Source organism: Micropterus dolomieu, linkage group LG08 (assembly GCF_021292245.1).
Source record: "Micropterus dolomieu isolate WLL.071019.BEF.003 ecotype Adirondacks linkage group LG08, ASM2129224v1, whole genome shotgun sequence".
NCBI classification, from domain to species: Eukaryota; Metazoa; Chordata; class Actinopteri; order Centrarchiformes; family Centrarchidae; genus Micropterus; species Micropterus dolomieu.
Window position 1 is genome coordinate 18254709 of NC_060157.1, and position 17001 is coordinate 18271709.

Sequence of the window (17001 nt, forward strand, 5' to 3'; positions counted from 1 at the left end):
ACATTTTGAGTATTTCACAAGAAAAAAATAAGAAACATTTGAGTATCAGAACAATATTTTCCCCATTAATCACCTTATGACAACTTAGATTTATCTTGTGACTGCTTGGATAGGTCCAGACCCAAAGGAAAGAAGCTAAAAGAACTTTGTTGGTGAGAATACATGAGCATAATGCCATTTTAATGCCAATTCACACTGCTGTGATGTTACATCAACGTCAGTGGATCCACTGCATGAATTCTCATCTAAAAACATGATTTCTGATTTCTTATTTAGTTTTTGCTGATAGTGAACTGACATGATGAAAATCTTTTTTCGTTTTGGGGAGCATTTTCTTTGGAAGCATAATTTGTCAGTGGCATACACATGTACTAGTACTGTGATGCACTGAGAGATGATGTCTGTACATGTACTAGAGATACCGTATGAGATATTTCTAGTATGTTTCTTTATGAGTTATGACATTTGATAGACAATTATTGATTCATAAAAACTCCGAAGTCATTTGTTTCATTTATTGATTTATTGACATTGACTTTTTTCCCACCATGGTTTCTCTTGATACCAATAGTATTTACCATAAAGTTTCTTTTTCTTTTAAATTACATTTATAATGTTTTACTCACATACACATTTATTGTTTAATTTTCTTATTGCAATAAACAAGAGTAGCCAGAATGAGTCAGGTATTGCTACAATTCGCCATACAAACTCTTTGTCCCCTCTGACAATGAAATTCAAAAATAACTTTATTGGCAAGACAAAATTACACCATAGCCTCTCCATCTCTCTCGCTCTGTTCTGTGAGAGGCTGAGGGCAGAATAAGGCTAAGGCTAGTAGCCTAAACACAGCTAACATGAAATACCTGCCCAGAAAATAGGTATCTAACATTTATTTCCCATATGTGAATAATGAGGATGAATCGGTGGAGATTACCACAGTTTGAGCATATCTGTGGAGCTGTTACTTGACTGATCTAACCAGGACAAGACTGCAGTACTTTGATTAGGTTGGGTCATTGATCAAGTCTCTAAAACAATCCAGGATGATTGATCAATCTTCCCAAACCAAACATGTGCAGGGTTTTTGTCTCCATTATTGTGTTAGGCCACTTTATATCTCCAGGTTGCCTCTGTATCTGATTGGTGGGTTGTGGGGAGAGATCAAGTCCCAACACATACTAGAATACACATGGTACACACACCAACAGGAAAGAGGGCACGGATCCTGGAATAGTATCTCACTCACAAAATGAACTCTGCAAAGAAGGTTTCGTTCAGCAAAAAAAAGAGCACAGCGGTGGAAGCTGACACCAAGCCAGCTTCTTCTTTAGGTACTGGCATTGATAATGTTCCTCAGGATTTTCACTTAAACACATTTTTCACACACACCAACAAAAACCCCCGAATGCAACTCAGTAAGTCCAACAAAAAAAATAAGCCTGTTGAACAAATCTAGCTTTAATCCCTTGATACCTGGCGTTGTACCCTGTTCCCCAAGCAGAGATTACCGTAGTAAAAAGGCCCTTTAATATGAAGGGTCGGTCCCTAAACCCAACTACGCCTGTCTCTCTCTGTCCCTCTTTCAATCCCTTCGAGGGCTTGTACTCCACATGGAAGAACAGAAAAGTCTGTCAGCCGGCGTGCTCCCAGTTTACACATGACTCCAGACAACATGTCACTACATGTCACAATGATAACAATTCACTCTGATAAAAATTGCTCATTGCATTGCAATATTCAGACAAAGTAAGACATTAGAGCTCATTGCTTCTCAATGAAAGGGCACAGTGTACATCTCGTTCAGAAAAGGGTGATAGTTTCAAGCTGTGGAGCAAGATAGGCCTGCTGCTGCTTAGCTAGCTTTTGTGGCTCCCCGCTGAGTCAGTTGGTCTGTCTGTATGTCGGTCTGTCTGAGTCAAAGGTTATATAATGCTCCGTCCAATAATTCCTCCCCTTTCTTCTTTTCCCTCTGGGGATGCAGTTAACGTATCCTACCTACAAAAATATTTTTATTGTGTTTTCTATTTTGCTCTTTTTTATGTGTGATATAAATGCAAATCAACAGTCCAAACCAAACAAAACAAAGTGCTCACCAGTCTTTGTAAAAGAAAACAAATCATGGTGCATTTCATGGCTTTCAGTTGTAAGACAGGAAGTATTGATAGATGCCTTGAGCTGGAAGTCTCGGCTTCCACTCTGGGGCAGCCTTGCTGGGCTCCGTGCTCAGTTGTCACTCCAGCTCAAGATCATTTGTCCAAGAATGTATTTGGCTTTCATCTTCCTCTCTATAATTTGTTCCCTTTGAGCATTATGGTTGCCAGAGTCAACGTGCCCTCTACTATAGACTCATATGAACCTTTAGAGATGGAGGAGATGAGGGGGAGGAGGATAGGGCAGGAATGGAAGAGTTAAACTCTATGATGCACAAGCCTGACCCTGAAGAATCTTATAGCTAGGCTGCATGCAGAAACAACATAAATACATCAGTACACGGGGTCGAGCCTAAGTCATACCTCCCCATCTACACAGTAAATCAGCCTGTGAACGTGAGACCCGAGAGATGTGAGGATGTCGATAACCTTCTTTTTGAAAGCTTACTGTGAACAGAAGTCACAGTCACCAAATATATATCAACAATGCTCTCTCCAATATATTGTGTCTCAATACACAATAAGTAAAAGAACATTCTTGCCATCAAATGCAATCTAAGCTAAGGTAGGGATCATGTATTAAATACAGCAGTACAGTATGTACCAATGTGTGACTTCTGCTGTCTCTCCCCTTTAGTGAGGCCCTTCTCTGACTGTTATGGAGGTTGGCAGATTTGCCCTGTAGTGATTTTTGTTGGTACAGTCTATTTTAAAACATAGATTTGTTTGGCCCTGTGTGTGTCTGCATGCTGCCTGGGGTCAATCCATCCACTGACCCGTGCCAGCCCTCCTCTCACCTCATCCTCTCGGGAAATGACAGGGGAGTGTAATCCCCTGCAGTCACTTTCCTGCTCTCTTAACCCCCCCACCCCCCCCCGAACCAGCAGACATGTTCAAATGCGGCTACCACCTGCCTGTCAGCCGAAGTCATGTTGTTTCTAGCGAGGAGCTAGTGTCACAAACTGAAGAATTGCTTGCCTCCGGCGTAGAAGGGGACATGTACGTTACCTCGGAGGCCGCCACAGCTACATGTGGCGCATACAGCAAAGACCAATGGAAGCAGCTACCCTACTGACATAACATTATTGTCTTGATTTTTGAGGTGCATAGGATGAGAAGAACACGCTGAGCCATGACGAGGGGAGAAAACCAACCTGGCCCAGAATAATTATGTAACACTACATGTGGTTTAATGTTTCTAGAAAGGTCTGCCTGTGTTTCTTCTGTAGCTATCGAGGCGGCCATGACAGGGCCACAGTGCAAGGGAGAGGGGCCAGGGGAGGTGAGAGATGTGCATGGAAGTTCAATGCATTATGAAAATCTCTCCTCTGCTCATTCCATGTGCGGATCAATCAGAAGTCTTTGAAATGGAGGGAAAGTTTCAGGTAAAGGGAAGAAAGAGAGACATATACTTCTACTCCTTTCTGCTGCACCTTTCCCTCGCTTTTCTCTCAGTTCAGTATTTAAATGGTTGAATTTTTTTCCCCCTGTCAATTGCTGTTTGTTGATTATGTTTGTATCTTCACAGTGTGCTTTTGGAGTGGCTGTTCCTGACTGGCCGAAGTCAGTGATGTGTCAGTAAGGGGAGAAGAGGATTGGCCCGTGGGTGGTGCGAATGGGCCCGGGGGCGGGTCTCAGGATGGCGTGGCTGAGAGGCGGGCCTTGCAATAGGTGATGGTGTGGGTGGTGCGAAGGAGCTGCTGCACGGAGAGCCAGCGGGTTCGAGGAAGCCGCAGCGGCCATTGCTGCAGCAACAGCCAGGGGGCTGGGCAAGAGGCCTGCACTCAGAGCTTTGGTGAGATCCTTGGAGAAGGTCAAAGAAGACTAAAAACAGAAGGGTGCAAAAAGAGACACAGGACAAGGGAGACAGGGATAAAATCATTAGTCCCAGAAGGTCAACACATGGAGAAGAAACAGATATAGACCTCCCTCTTAAGACTCTTTTTATCTGATGTAATCCAGAGGTTTCCGTTCAGTTGAGTTCATATTTTCAGGAGGAGGACCCAGCCAAAACCAGAACAACTGGCAGGCCTTTGTAGGGATCTAATCAACATGATCTAACCACTCCGAGGTCTTGCAGGCCTCACTGTCTATCAGATTTGTGGATTTAAGGTATGCTGACTATGTCACAAGAACAGTGAAATTTGAAAAGTTACCGTCAGATCAGCTCCCCTGTGCTTCTTGTGTCGGCTGAGGAGGGGGTTAGGCTTGCCTGCCATGCCATCCCGATGCCTTCGACTTGATATGTGCTGAAAGGAAAAAACACATGAACACAAGTTATTCCCACTTTCCCTAAGTGAAAATGATTGCCACTTTAGACCTCACAATGGAGTTATGTACAGTTTTGACTGACTGTATCTTGAGACTCTGGATTTTACAATTTGCTGTAATAAAAAGAGAATTTTCTCCATAATTAAATAAGTACAATTGCTCTCACAAAATGCCTGTATTTAAAACCTATTTCCAAAGAGCCAGTTATGTTGTATTCATAACAGTTTGGGCTAAAAATTCTGCATCATTTCTTACTCTCACCTGTTTGAGTTGCAGTTCAGAGTTGACCCGCACATTGCAGATCTCACAGTGGAAGGTTCGTTCCTGAGTGTTGGGGTCCACTGGCCCCCCTCCCTGCTCTCCACTGGGCTTAGGGCCCAGGCGAGGATACGCCTTGATGGGGCCCAGCCCGCTCCGTGCCTCCAGGATAGTTTTGTGTTTGGTACCTGCAGATAGTCACGCACAAGCAAAAATCACATGCCAGCAATGACGTTAGCCAAGATGAAATTACATATATAGAAGCTAACAAAATAGAATGAAAAAAATACAGTGGAGATAAATCACTATTTATGACATAATGAATCATGCTGCTTCCATCTGTCTGAAGTGAAATGAGTCTGGACAGCTTTGTTCTGCAACTCAAAACACTGATGGAGGAACAGTGACACTGACAAATATCAGGGCATGAAAGAAAAGTAAATGCACCACTGGCTTGACTCTACAATAAATGATGACATATGCAAAACACACAGAGCATTGCTACGTTTTTGCCACTAGAGGGCTGCTATCAGACAACTGTGCAGCTGATGATCTAAAATATGAACTCAAAGCCCTATATTAAGATATTAATATTACAGTAACTGGTAATAATGATAATGTTCGATTCAGTGGAGTGGATGAGATAAGGTCACTATAGTAAATTATATCACTACTTGTGCCAACATCAGTGACATTGCTGGACCAGTGAACCCTCACTGTCAAGATCAATAGGGTTAGTTTTGACTGTAAATGTCAAAGTTTGGAAATTTAAGGCCGGGTTATTATGAGAAGCAGGCTTGTCTGGTCTTAGGATGGATTTGCAGTCAGGCATTTGCTGTGCTGATCATGACACCTCTACTTTTTACTGTTTCACTAAATATTTATGTGATGAACTTGCACTATTTTAATAAGCTATTAAGAGCTGTAGCTCGGTGTTTTGTCATACTGGGAATGAATAAAGATATCTCAAATCTGATTCTGAGCCAGGCTTATGCTGTATAACACTTGATATGGTCATGTTTCTGGTTAACTAGCCAATGTTTCCTTCCCTTGGCACAACACAATTCTTGGCAATACCAAGCGATAAATAATTTCATCTGAACTCAGGTAAATATTCAACTATTCAAAAAAGATATTCAGTCAGATATTGCGAATAAAGGATATCCACCAGCTAAAAATAATTTACAAAATGTTCTAACCTGTGAGAAAGCATGTTTCATATGTAATTTTTCTATATGCGGGGTTTTCTTAATAAAAAAATCCTCTCCAGGTGGAATTTGCCAAGGCATCTGCATACAGTGAATTGCTCTTGCACATTACTTTCCGTTTCAAGTGGTCTGCAAAACAGCATGCCAAAGAATGTGCCAGAATAGTTTTTTATTAAATAATCACACATTTTGTTCTTGGCTGAAAGATTTTAGTCCTGCCTCTCTCCCATCAACCCCTTACCTTCCCACTCCCCTTTACTCCTGTCTCTCTACTCTCAACGTAAAGTATCCCACTGTCATTGGTTCTGACTTTGAATTTGAGTCACTCTCTAAAATCCCTTTGAACAGAGTTAAGGTTACACAAGAGAAAGAGAGAAAAATCATCTGGGTGGGGTGGCTTGTGAAGAACATGGAGGCTGTGGGCTCCACTGGGGAGGAAGGGGCTGGAATGACGGATTTCGCTCGTGGCCATAAATGTGCTCTTGGGGTGTCTGTCTTTGCCTTTGTTCTATTTTGGTCTGACAATGGATGGCCTAGTGGATTTTTTGTCTTTGTAAGGTTGACTCATAGTGTAAACCAACACACAAACAGACAGGGCACATTTGAAAACAGAAAAATAGGCAATGGCTCGACTGTTGCATAAATGTTGAAAAACATTACGTACATAACATACTTTCTTTTTTTCATGTCTTCTCTGCTCTTCATTCTGTGCCACGCACGCTGCTCATGTCTTGATGTCTGCACAACACATGCTTTTATTTTCAAACCCCGCTAACATGCACAGTTTTGATTTGGAGAATGAGTGAGGATGATTGCTTCCAGATCATTTCCCTCACAGATTCAACTGTTTCTCTTAGTCATCCAGGGGTTGAACTCTGAAGCCAACTGGCTGACAGCAGGCTATGACCTTTGTGCGTGTGCATCGTAAACATGCTAGTAGGCAGATGTAAGACAAATGTATTGTTGTTTGACAGATAAACAATTAATCAGTACACAATAAAGCATAAATTACAAAGGCCTTCCTGGGGTTAATCTAACGTTAAGGGTGGCAGTTGCTGCACTTTTATTGATTAATACTTTGTCCAACATTAAGAGGAATTTGTTGCATGTTTTCATGTCTGGATGAGCCAGCTGCACCAAAAATAACTCAAGGCAAGTGGGACACGGTTACACTGAAATAGTCCCTCATTGCCTGTTGTGTTATCTATAGTTTTAATTTTTGTGTAGACGAGTGTATAACTATCCAAAATAAGGAGTGGAGGTCAGCAGATACAAAATATCCTTAGAAGGAAACAAGGTCAACAGGAGAGCTAAGTTGGTTTAAAGCAGGCAGCAGGATACCTGAGTGGTATTTGGAGCCCTGAGAAAGTGTCGTCATGTGTAAAAGCTGTCTGACAAAATGTTGAAGCAAATATTGTAGTGAGCTCACCCACATAACATCCTATTTTTCTTTTATTCCCCCACTTAAAACCTACGGTTACCCGCCTTAACCATCCTGCTCTGCAAATTTTTCAAGTGGAAGGCTTCAGGCTACGAGGAACCGTTTTTATGCTGCATGCCGCAAATGACAAGACAAATCATGAATGTTTGAGGGGGGGAGAGTTTTTCTTTTAAATAATCATGTCTTGTGTGGGTGAAGAAAGTGGAGTCTGTTAGCAGAGTGCTGCATGAGAGAGCAAGCGCACACAGGTGAGGCACCTTGACAGAGCTCCTGAAACCAGGAGATCAGTACTCAGTTACATAGGTCGAGCCTGTCACTGTCAAACAGATCAGTTATCTGCTGATCAGTGTTCTTCTCAGTACCCTCTGCTGGGTCATAGACAAGTCATTAACTGAGATGGTAGTAGTATACAACAGGCGGTCAGGTAATATACTGTGTTTGTGTATCTTTGTGCAGCTGTGACACACGAGTCAACCTCCCCACAGTTAAAAAAAACCCTGGGGTTTAATAACTGTAATAACTCACTAAAATATCAATCAGCCTTCAATCAGTCGTGTTCTGAAATTGTCTTGAAAGCAGCAATTACAGTAATCTCTGGTGCACATGATAACAGGGAATTGTTACTTTAGAGGGAGTGTTAAAGGTAAAATGATACTGACATAAAATATGTAAAATTATATACAAGATATAGTAAAATACTGACATATAAATACAAATTAAGTGAGTATGTATTAACAAGTTGTGCTAAATAACTAGTTAAAGTAATTTAATCTTTAGTTACATTATGTCTTAAATTGACCTGTTTTTGGTTTTCTAATTGTCTTTACATTATGTAGAAGTTTATTAGATTAAAAAAACAACATTAAAAAGTAAATGCATTTTTTTTTTTTTTTTTTTTACACTTTTACAGTAATATTTTTAATTTCATTTGAGATACTAACATATTTAGAAGTTGCTACATGGCTCTTACTTTGCAAAGTTTCTCTGAGACACAGGATGTGAAAAATTTTGTTTCCAGCAACAACAACAGCAGTGTGGTTTGAGTAAACAGTGAAGAATCCAACCAAAGCTGAAAGTATGAGGGAGAAAGTTCCACCTCCAGAAACTCATACTTCATCAACAGAAGATCCAAGGAAAACAATCTCACAGTTAATCCCACATGGTTTCATTGCCAGCTACTTGCTTGAAGGTGCAAAAGCAATACAGCAATTTCACTGTAGCAGCGCTCACAGATTAACCCACCTTTGTTGTGGGCCTCCAGCTGTGATAAGGAATTGACAGCCACCTTGCACAGAGAGCAGTACAGCAGCTTCTTGGCTTTGTCCTCCTCTGTCTCTGGATTGGACGGGCTGTTTGTGGCCACGGAGCCAATGACTCCTGAAACCTGGGGTCCAGATCCAGGCTGCTCTGAGCTTGCACTGCCACTGCTGCAGCCTGGGGAGGAGGAGGAGGGGGGCATCAGGGGAAGAGTAGGGGTAGGCAAGAGGGTGCACACTGAGGGCACGGGGGAGTCCATGGGTGGGGTAGGCGGGGTGGTAAGAGGGGGAAGGGGCCCCGGGGCCAGCAGGGGTCCATTTAACTGTGACAGAGGTCGTATTTCATCTACACAAACAAAGAGACAAAACAAAGAAAGAAATAGAATAAATGTCAAATACAGGGCAGAGAACAATCAAAGAACTGATTTTGAGTCCAAAAAGTACATGACTCAAACAATAAAATGTTTTACTGTTGACTTCATTGTCTTTAAACTCTGCAGTGAAGAAAAGTCCCCTTCAAAAAAACACACTGCTATGTCAAACCACATCGCTAAGCACTCCCAGCTGACAGTGGACAGACAGCACAGCCTACTGCGTAGATCAGACAAACGAACATAAAACACTTTGAGGCGGAAGCGCTTTTTATTTCCCAATGTACAGGCCATAATTTGTTATAAAATAGTTCAGTTTAATGTAAGCTAAGTATAAAGTGGATCAGAGGAGGAAAACATATGTGTAAAGTGATGGGTACGTGTTTAATATGTTTCTAGGCTTTTAGAAGTTTTCTAACCAATCTTTCACTGATGTGGTCTCATCTTATTGAAATGTTTCCGAAGGGAGAAATAGGAAACAGATACCTCAGCCTGTGCACATTTTGACTCTTTCCCCCCACCTGTTGTTTTTGGCTGGGGTTGGAGCAAAATGACACTTGCTTTGTCACAGGGCAAGAAAATATCATCATCATGTGAGCCCCCACCCCTCCCTTTTCCCTTGTTGCATGTGTTTGATTCTATGATGGCTACTCATTCTTTTTTCATCACACAACATGTTTCTACATACATTTCCCGACACATGTTTCTGGTCAGCCACTCCCATATGTAATGCCTTCGGTATTCATTAAGCAATGGGTGTCGACTGAAAAAAGACCCCCTAAATATGGGTGGGATATTCAGCAGAGACCAGCAGGCCCTTCTCCAAACTCCACAGGATGTGCGGGCAATGGAAGAGCCCCACTGGATTATGGTATTAAAGGGATAACATGGAGTATTTCTAGTAAGAAAACATATTCACTTTAACTGTTTAATTCCCTTTTAAGGATTCCCACATGCTTTCTCATTTTGTCACATTGAAATAGTTAATAAGGGCTGTGATGTATTCATGTATTTCTTCCACCTTGTGAATCTTATGTGACTATATAATGATATTTGTACTGTATAACTACAGTGCTGCTCTGGCTACTCCATTGCATCATCTCTGAGGAAGATGCCATTGTGAGTGCTTTCCTTTTCACTGCTTTCCAAGATCAAAATTCCCTCTCTTTCCATATTGGAAGTTTCCAGCTGCATTTGTCAAACAGATGTTTTGTTATAAAAGGGAAAAAAAAGAATATTTCTTTCTCTAACTCTATATGACTTTGAGGAGTCCGTAGACCAGGCCTGGATCAAAGTGAAGTGTGAGGGTAAGTGCTCTTTGGAGAGGTTTGTGGCTCATGATGTGTTTACTTTGCCACATCACTGACTGAGCTAGTTAAGTTGATTGCAGCGCTTGTACCTGCAAGTGCAGGACGGCAGAATAATAGAGAAGCAGTCTCCACAGTATTGTTGTTGGATTTTGCCCACACACAGGAAAAAAAAAACATAATGCACGACATCCATAACATGTGGTTTGAGTTAAAATCAAGTGGGGAGGAATAGAGGTGGTTGGCCAAATAGTAATAAGAGATTTCATGATCCATGATGGCCTGGAGGTCTGCCATACCAAACTATCACATCCAGTCACTGTTTCACCTCATACCACAGGAGTGTAGGAGAACGTCTCCTACACTCATCCCCCTTAGAACAGGTTCAGCTTGAGGCTAAACCCTAGGGGCCTCCATAGCCACAGTATGTCACTGTCTGTCTCAGTGACCTAAAATTACAAATCTCACTGAGCAGCAAAGTGTTTTTTTTTGTCATATTGTTTGACCAAAATGAAGAATGAAAGATTCATTCTAGATTTGGGATTCTCTCAGAGTAGCAGAGACAAATTGCTATATTTTTCTTGCCCTGATAATTCAACTGTCAGAGTTACTTGGTTCTCCAGAAAATAGGGCAATGCTGTAATTCTAATTAAACACTGAGTAGGCAGTTAACTGACCTTCGCTGCTAGTTGGCCTCATAGTCAAACAGAAGAAGGCATTATTCACTGGGAGAGGTCAGCAGGGGGAGATAACTCACTCCAGATGCTTTACTATACAGCCTGGCGTGTCTGCATAGCTTTAATTCATTTCAGGAAATTAAAACTATGTATAGTATGCAGTCCGTGGGGAGACATTTTGTTGATAAAGCCGTGGGATTTAATACAGACTAATTCAAATTCAGACCAAAATAACTTCCGTTGTTTGCTGCAAGAGTCAAAGTTCATCCTGATTCCTTAAGTGTGAAATTTTCTTTAGTCTAGGATAGCTTCTTGGAAATTAGTGTGGAGGCAGTATATTAAAGAGTACCTATGTGAGCAAAAAGTTCCTTATTTTACAATGTAAGTGATCCCGTAGGAACGGGAACCACACAACAAGTATGCTATTTGTTGTATAAAATGTAAAGTTGAAAGCATGACAACAGAGTAATGGCCGTAATCAATCCTGTGTGTAGGTGGAACATTATGCAGTGATGGATGTGCTTTGTTTATGTCAAATGAAAGTGGGGCAATTCAAAAAATGGTAAACAGTTTACAGAGTGCATTATTGTGAGTTACAACCCATCAAAATACTGTTCCAGCAAAAATACCAGAAGGGTAATACTGGACTGGCGTCTTGACTGTGTGGGTATGATAGTTTGTAGGTGTGTTTCTATGTGTGTGTGTGCTCATATGTGTTGGTGTGTGTGTGAGAGATCAGGGGTAAGGGTTACTTAGGCAGGAGGACTCTGTCTGCCCCCCCCCCCCTACGATCTTAATGATTAACGAGATTCGAAACCCTATGCTCTGCGCGAGCCAAGCCTCATTCATAATGCAGTTGGGTGGCTTTTCCCAGTCTGGCTTGCATCCGAAGTCTGAGTCACACACAGACATACACACACACACATACACGCACACTCACAGACATTCAAATGACAAATTATGTTTATCAGATACTTCTGTTGATTATTTCAGGTAGATTTCATCAAATAGCTCACTTCAGAGAAAAAAAAAAAGTCCCTGAAAATGAAGGTCCAACACCAACAACAGATATAGACAGAGCCTGGAAAGCATATCAGCTCTGTGTAACTCAATCTTATAGTCCCCTCATAGTCATGCAACCCTACCTCTCACATGAAAGTCATCTGTTTAATTGACCTTGGGTGCGTGCGCGCCTGCCAGTGTTTGTGTGGACTTAAGAGTGCTATAATATCAGGGTGGTTTTAACAGGGCCCTTCATTAGAGTGGGAGTGTCAGACAGCAGAGGGATAAAGAGGAGGGCAAGGAGGGAGGGAAGAGCAGAGTTTCTCTTCAAACAGCTGCCTCTCCATTGCCCGCAGGCCCAGCCAAACTATCAGCTCACCAGGCCAAATCCTGTACAGCCAAGGGCCTAATCTTATTATGGGGACAACTCTCACCACAAACCACCTTTGAGGGCTATAAAACTCATGACCTGTCTGATAGCCATAAAGCTAAAGACCCAACAGCATTTAAGCAGAGCACCATAACCTAATGACCTTATAATAATGACCTTTCACTGTTTTAGCTTACAGCAAGGTCTTAATAGCCATCACCGTTGACTATATTTGATATGCTAATTAGAAAAACCATGCAGGAGGCCATCAAACCAATGTTAGACTGTACTTCTACTGTATCATATCTGAATGTCTCAGAAGACTGTGATATTGCGTGAAATCCCAGATCAACAAACAGGGCAGTCACAGGAAAAATCACTCAACATCAACAACATATAAAACAAATGCTGCTCTGTGTTGCAAGGGGTTTGCACTGTGGGAAATCTTCTCCTCGTCCTTCCATCTGTGCGCTTGCATGGGCCTGACCACATTGTTTGTGTATGTGTGTATATGTACGTGCATGCAATACTCTGTGTATAGTCTATATGTCTTTGTCAGTTTCAGAGTGACCCGTGTTAGTCTCCACAGGCCAAACCACAGTGTCCGTCCTCCAGACGCTGCCACAGACAGCTGCCTGCTCCCATAGATCTGTCCCCCTACCCCGGAGCAGTGGGACAGGATCACACTGAGGACAAGCATACACACACACAATCACACACTCACAAGCAAGCATGCAGGCAGACTAGGAAGAGAGAATGTTTCAGGGTCACGAGAAAGAGGCTTGGATGGAAAAAGGCATTCTTTCACAAGTTACTACTTTCACATCTCGATCATGGCAGGCTTGTTTTGGCTCCTCATGCTCTTGGAGTTTGCTTGGAGTCTAACTAATGGCAACTGGCCTGGAGCTGATCTCAGATCCCCTTTGAGGGAAGGAGCGTGAAAAGGACTGGCCCCCTTACTACTCTGGGATTTGTTGTTTTTATGGATAGAAAATTTGTCATAGACCATTAAATGCCAAGGCCTCTGCTCTGGTATGTTGCTATGTTTTGGCCTTTATGGGACATGAGGACCTTTTAATTCATCTTGTTTGCTCTGTGCCCTCCTGTTAATACGGTGGAAATGTCTGGCAAGCTGTCAGCTACAGAAACTTTCATAAATGTCAACAAAACATGGCAAGACTCTCCATTGCGTCGTGTGTGATCCAATGAAAGAGTGGTGACACTGAGGGAATGGAAAATTTGGGATGGAGAAAGGAGAAGGGCAGAGGCACTCAGTACCTAGCATTTGAATTATAGCTTGAAATAGGAGGATGAGTAAGACAGGGAGATAGAAAGTAAGGCTGAGGCAACAGAGACACAGTTAAAAAGAAACTGCTAAAGAAAGAGCTTGCAAGATGCCATGCCCTGTGTCCTTAATCAAATAACAAATTAATCTGCCAACAGTGAATTACTTTTCATTAAAGTCAGATCAGCTGCTGCCTCTGTCATTTCAGATGCTGGCTTTGATTCTGGTCTATCAGACTCTTCCACAATGGTGTCATCTTTATTTTTCTCAATTAGTCTTAACACTCATTTCCTCCTGGGTTCAGCAACATGGTCTATTTTGACTCTGTAGCAAATGGTGTTGCACTTCTCATTGACTTACTGTGCAAACACACACACAAACATATGCACACCACAGTGGGGTTCTTTGATAATATGCCAAGAAACTCCCATGTTGCCATGCGAAGTGTACGCCAACTCACCTGCTTACAGTCAAAATGGATGGACAAGTTTTACATGGCTAAGCAGAACAAAGCATTGCTGTGGTTAGAGTGGACTAATACAGGGGATTGTCTGTGGTACAGTAATGATGATTCTACTTTGATCAACTTGTCAATCAGAAAGCAAGACACCTGACGTCAGTTAGTCTATTCCTCACTGTGCTTATCAGCCAGACAAGATCCATCAAAGGCAATCCCTGGGCATTAACCCGGCCCCAAAAAAGCCAAAACCTGTGATGTAAACTACTGAAGCAAGTGTATCTCGTTTGACAGTGAACATTATTGTTTGAGCTGCATACACTATCTTCATAATTTGTGTTCTAGTCAAGTAGGCAATATTTCTAGATGTAACTGTTTTTCTTTTACCACTTATTGACTATTAAACTATCTAACGTCCTGGCACTTTTTGTTCCTCTATTAATCTTTCATGAAAGAATCACCTCTGAATGTGAGTGAATTTGTGAGACACTACTGTCTCTAGTGCAAATAGATTCTGGGGTCTGAGTGTGTTGTTGACCATATGCTCTGCTGCAACCACATTAGACCACACAGAGAGCTGAGATGCACACAAGAAAAACAATGCCCTGCAAAACTGCTGTAATTAGATGCTTTTAGATGTTATTCTTGCATATTTTCCATTTCATTTTCCAGCAAAATGATAAGCCTCTGAACATCCCGCGCAGATTGAAATGATTATATCTAAAACAAAACTGATACAATCACTTTTTTTTCTTCTCGTGTTAGTAGTTTCAACTCTCTCACCCTCTTTGCAGGGCTCGCTGTCTGGGGCAGTACCAGTTGCTCCAGGTGGAGACGGGGAGGAGGTGTGGGGCAGAGTATGAGGCTTGTCCCCCTCCTGAGGACGACTCTTAGAGGTCTCGATGCCTTTGATTCTCCTGGCGTGGCGGTTTCCTTTGTAATGGGCTTCTGCCTGGCTCTATAGGAGAATATGGGAAACAACAACATGCCAACAGGTGAATAAAACATTGTAGGTTGGATTAGAAGCACTGTGACACCTGCATACACATGCAAGTCATGATGATAGCATGTTACTCAATATACTCTGGGGGCTAGAGCCACAGACAGCAGGTACAAGCATGGGAACAAAAAGATGCAATGATGCAGTGATGGGTGCATTCAATACCTAGACCTGTCTTGTGATCTTATTGTCAGGTTTGTCTACACTGGACATAACTGATCAGCTCAAATACATCTTCTGCAGTCTAAAGCTCTACATACCTGACAGTGCTTGGCTCCAGCTTTCATTACTAGAGCCATGTTGACAGACACGACAAGGGTAGTTGAACTTGTGGTCAGTGGGATGCCGCACTATCTGCCTGAAGTCCTACACTAACACTACCCTCCCTCTTACAACAGACACACATTATTGAGTCTGGAGGTTTTCAGTGATCGAAGACCATCCCGCATTCCAGCAAAGAAAAAAATTGTGCAGAGATGTATTACAGAAGCTTGTGTGGCTAATGTCCTGATGAAAGACATGATGAAAGGCTACTGGCTAATGTGTTTGTTTAGAGAGTAAACAACAGAGGTTCTGTCTCTAGTCTGTATATGTTTTTGTGTCTGCACAGAGGTATGTGAGTCAGGGACAACATGGCGGAGGAGATGCAGGGTTGCTATACTGAGCTGTCGCCAGCGGTCAAGCTTCACAGTGTGGTTGACTGTGAAACAAAAACCCACACATATATACATACATGCACATAGGTGGGCAAGGGGTATTCTTGTAACCCTATTTGCCATCTGTTCACCCATTCTTTATCTCCCCACTATCATAATTTAAGTGTCCCTCAATTAAAAACACAAATAGGATCCTTGCTGATGAAGACCCATTATGTCAGCACTGCACTCAAGTCAGATAGCTCTCTGCTATCACAACAAGTATGTCAACTGAGCAAATAATATTTGTATCATAGGGCCAGTGATAAAGATGATTATTAAGTGGCTGGATTAAAGTTAGTTGCCAGGGAGAGACAAAGTCTTGAAGAATAGCTGACAGCTGCCATAGGTGCTGAAAGGCTTAGAGAATCTGACTGACACTTAGGACATCACACTAACCACAGGCTTAGGAGTGGGGATAGACTGGCTTGGCAAAGGAGGCAGGGGGGCGATGAGTAATGGCTGTGAGCCCGGTTGTGTATGTTTGCTGTATGTGTGTGCCTGATGGCATCCAGGACATGAGCTGGCACAGGGACACACCAAGGGCAGTGGTTGTAGTGATTTAGAATATCACGTGTCTTGTAAATCATGGTGACAAACTGGGCTCTAGATATAGCAGACCCTCTGTAACTGTACCCTTTCAAAGGGGTCTTAAGGAGCTGCTTTAGCAAAACCCTTTAGATCAAGATTGAAAGAGCTGTGGGTGCAAAGGTGGGTTGGGTTAGGGGAATGCTGAAAGTGAAGTTATCTCTCAGATGAAGAAAGGAATGAGGGGGGATATAACGGTAAATGGTGGTGCATGGCAAGGCGGCCACAGAGGCCCTTAACCTCTCCCAACAAGCCAAGGGGATCAACTGCCTAGCAGCTAAGAATCAGTGTGAGGTCCTGGGTGGAGAGAAAGGAAAGAGAATGAAACTGCCTGACCAGGGAACCACAAAACAAGAAGGTGATGTAACTGAGAATGGGAAGGATAAAAAAAGAGACACAAATCTCATAGAGTGGAAAAGCTGCACCACATCAGCCTGCGATGCCTGTGTTTGATTATGCAGAGGGTTCAAATTGAACAAGTGCTTTCCAGCATGACTATCATTCTGAGGGGAAAGCTGGGATGTTAGCGTAGCTACAGCTGCAGCTCCAGACAACACAAGGAGAAAGAAAAAAGGCGAGGAAGTTACAAGTGAGAGAAAATAACAGATAGACTGGGACAATAAATAAACAGGGAAGGGGGGGGGGGGGGGGAAAGGAGAGGG

The 17001-nt window shown here is 42.4% G+C and overlaps 1 protein-coding gene across 5 annotated transcripts in view; it reads right to left on the minus strand.

The window, feature by feature from the left end:
* Nucleotides 1-3035: 3035 nt before the first annotated feature.
* The window catches only part of znf385a (zinc finger protein 385A), a 57350-nt gene continuing 43384 nt past the window's right edge, over nt 3036-17001 (minus strand). For 4 of the 5 annotated variants that reach the window (XM_046057402.1, XM_046057406.1, XM_046057405.1 and 1 more), the window contains 5 exons: nt 14840-15014; nt 8562-8933; nt 4686-4870; nt 4310-4402; nt 3036-3977 (listed from right to left, as the gene is read on the minus strand). In XM_046057402.1, coding sequence (XP_045913358.1) covers nt 3729-3977; nt 4310-4402; nt 4686-4870; nt 8562-8933; nt 14840-15014 — 1074 coding nt within the window. In that variant the 3' untranslated portion in view covers nt 3036-3728. The remainder of the gene's footprint in view (nt 3978-4309; nt 4403-4685; nt 4871-8561; nt 8934-14839; nt 15015-17001) is intronic. The other variant, XM_046057403.1, reaches the window with a different exon arrangement.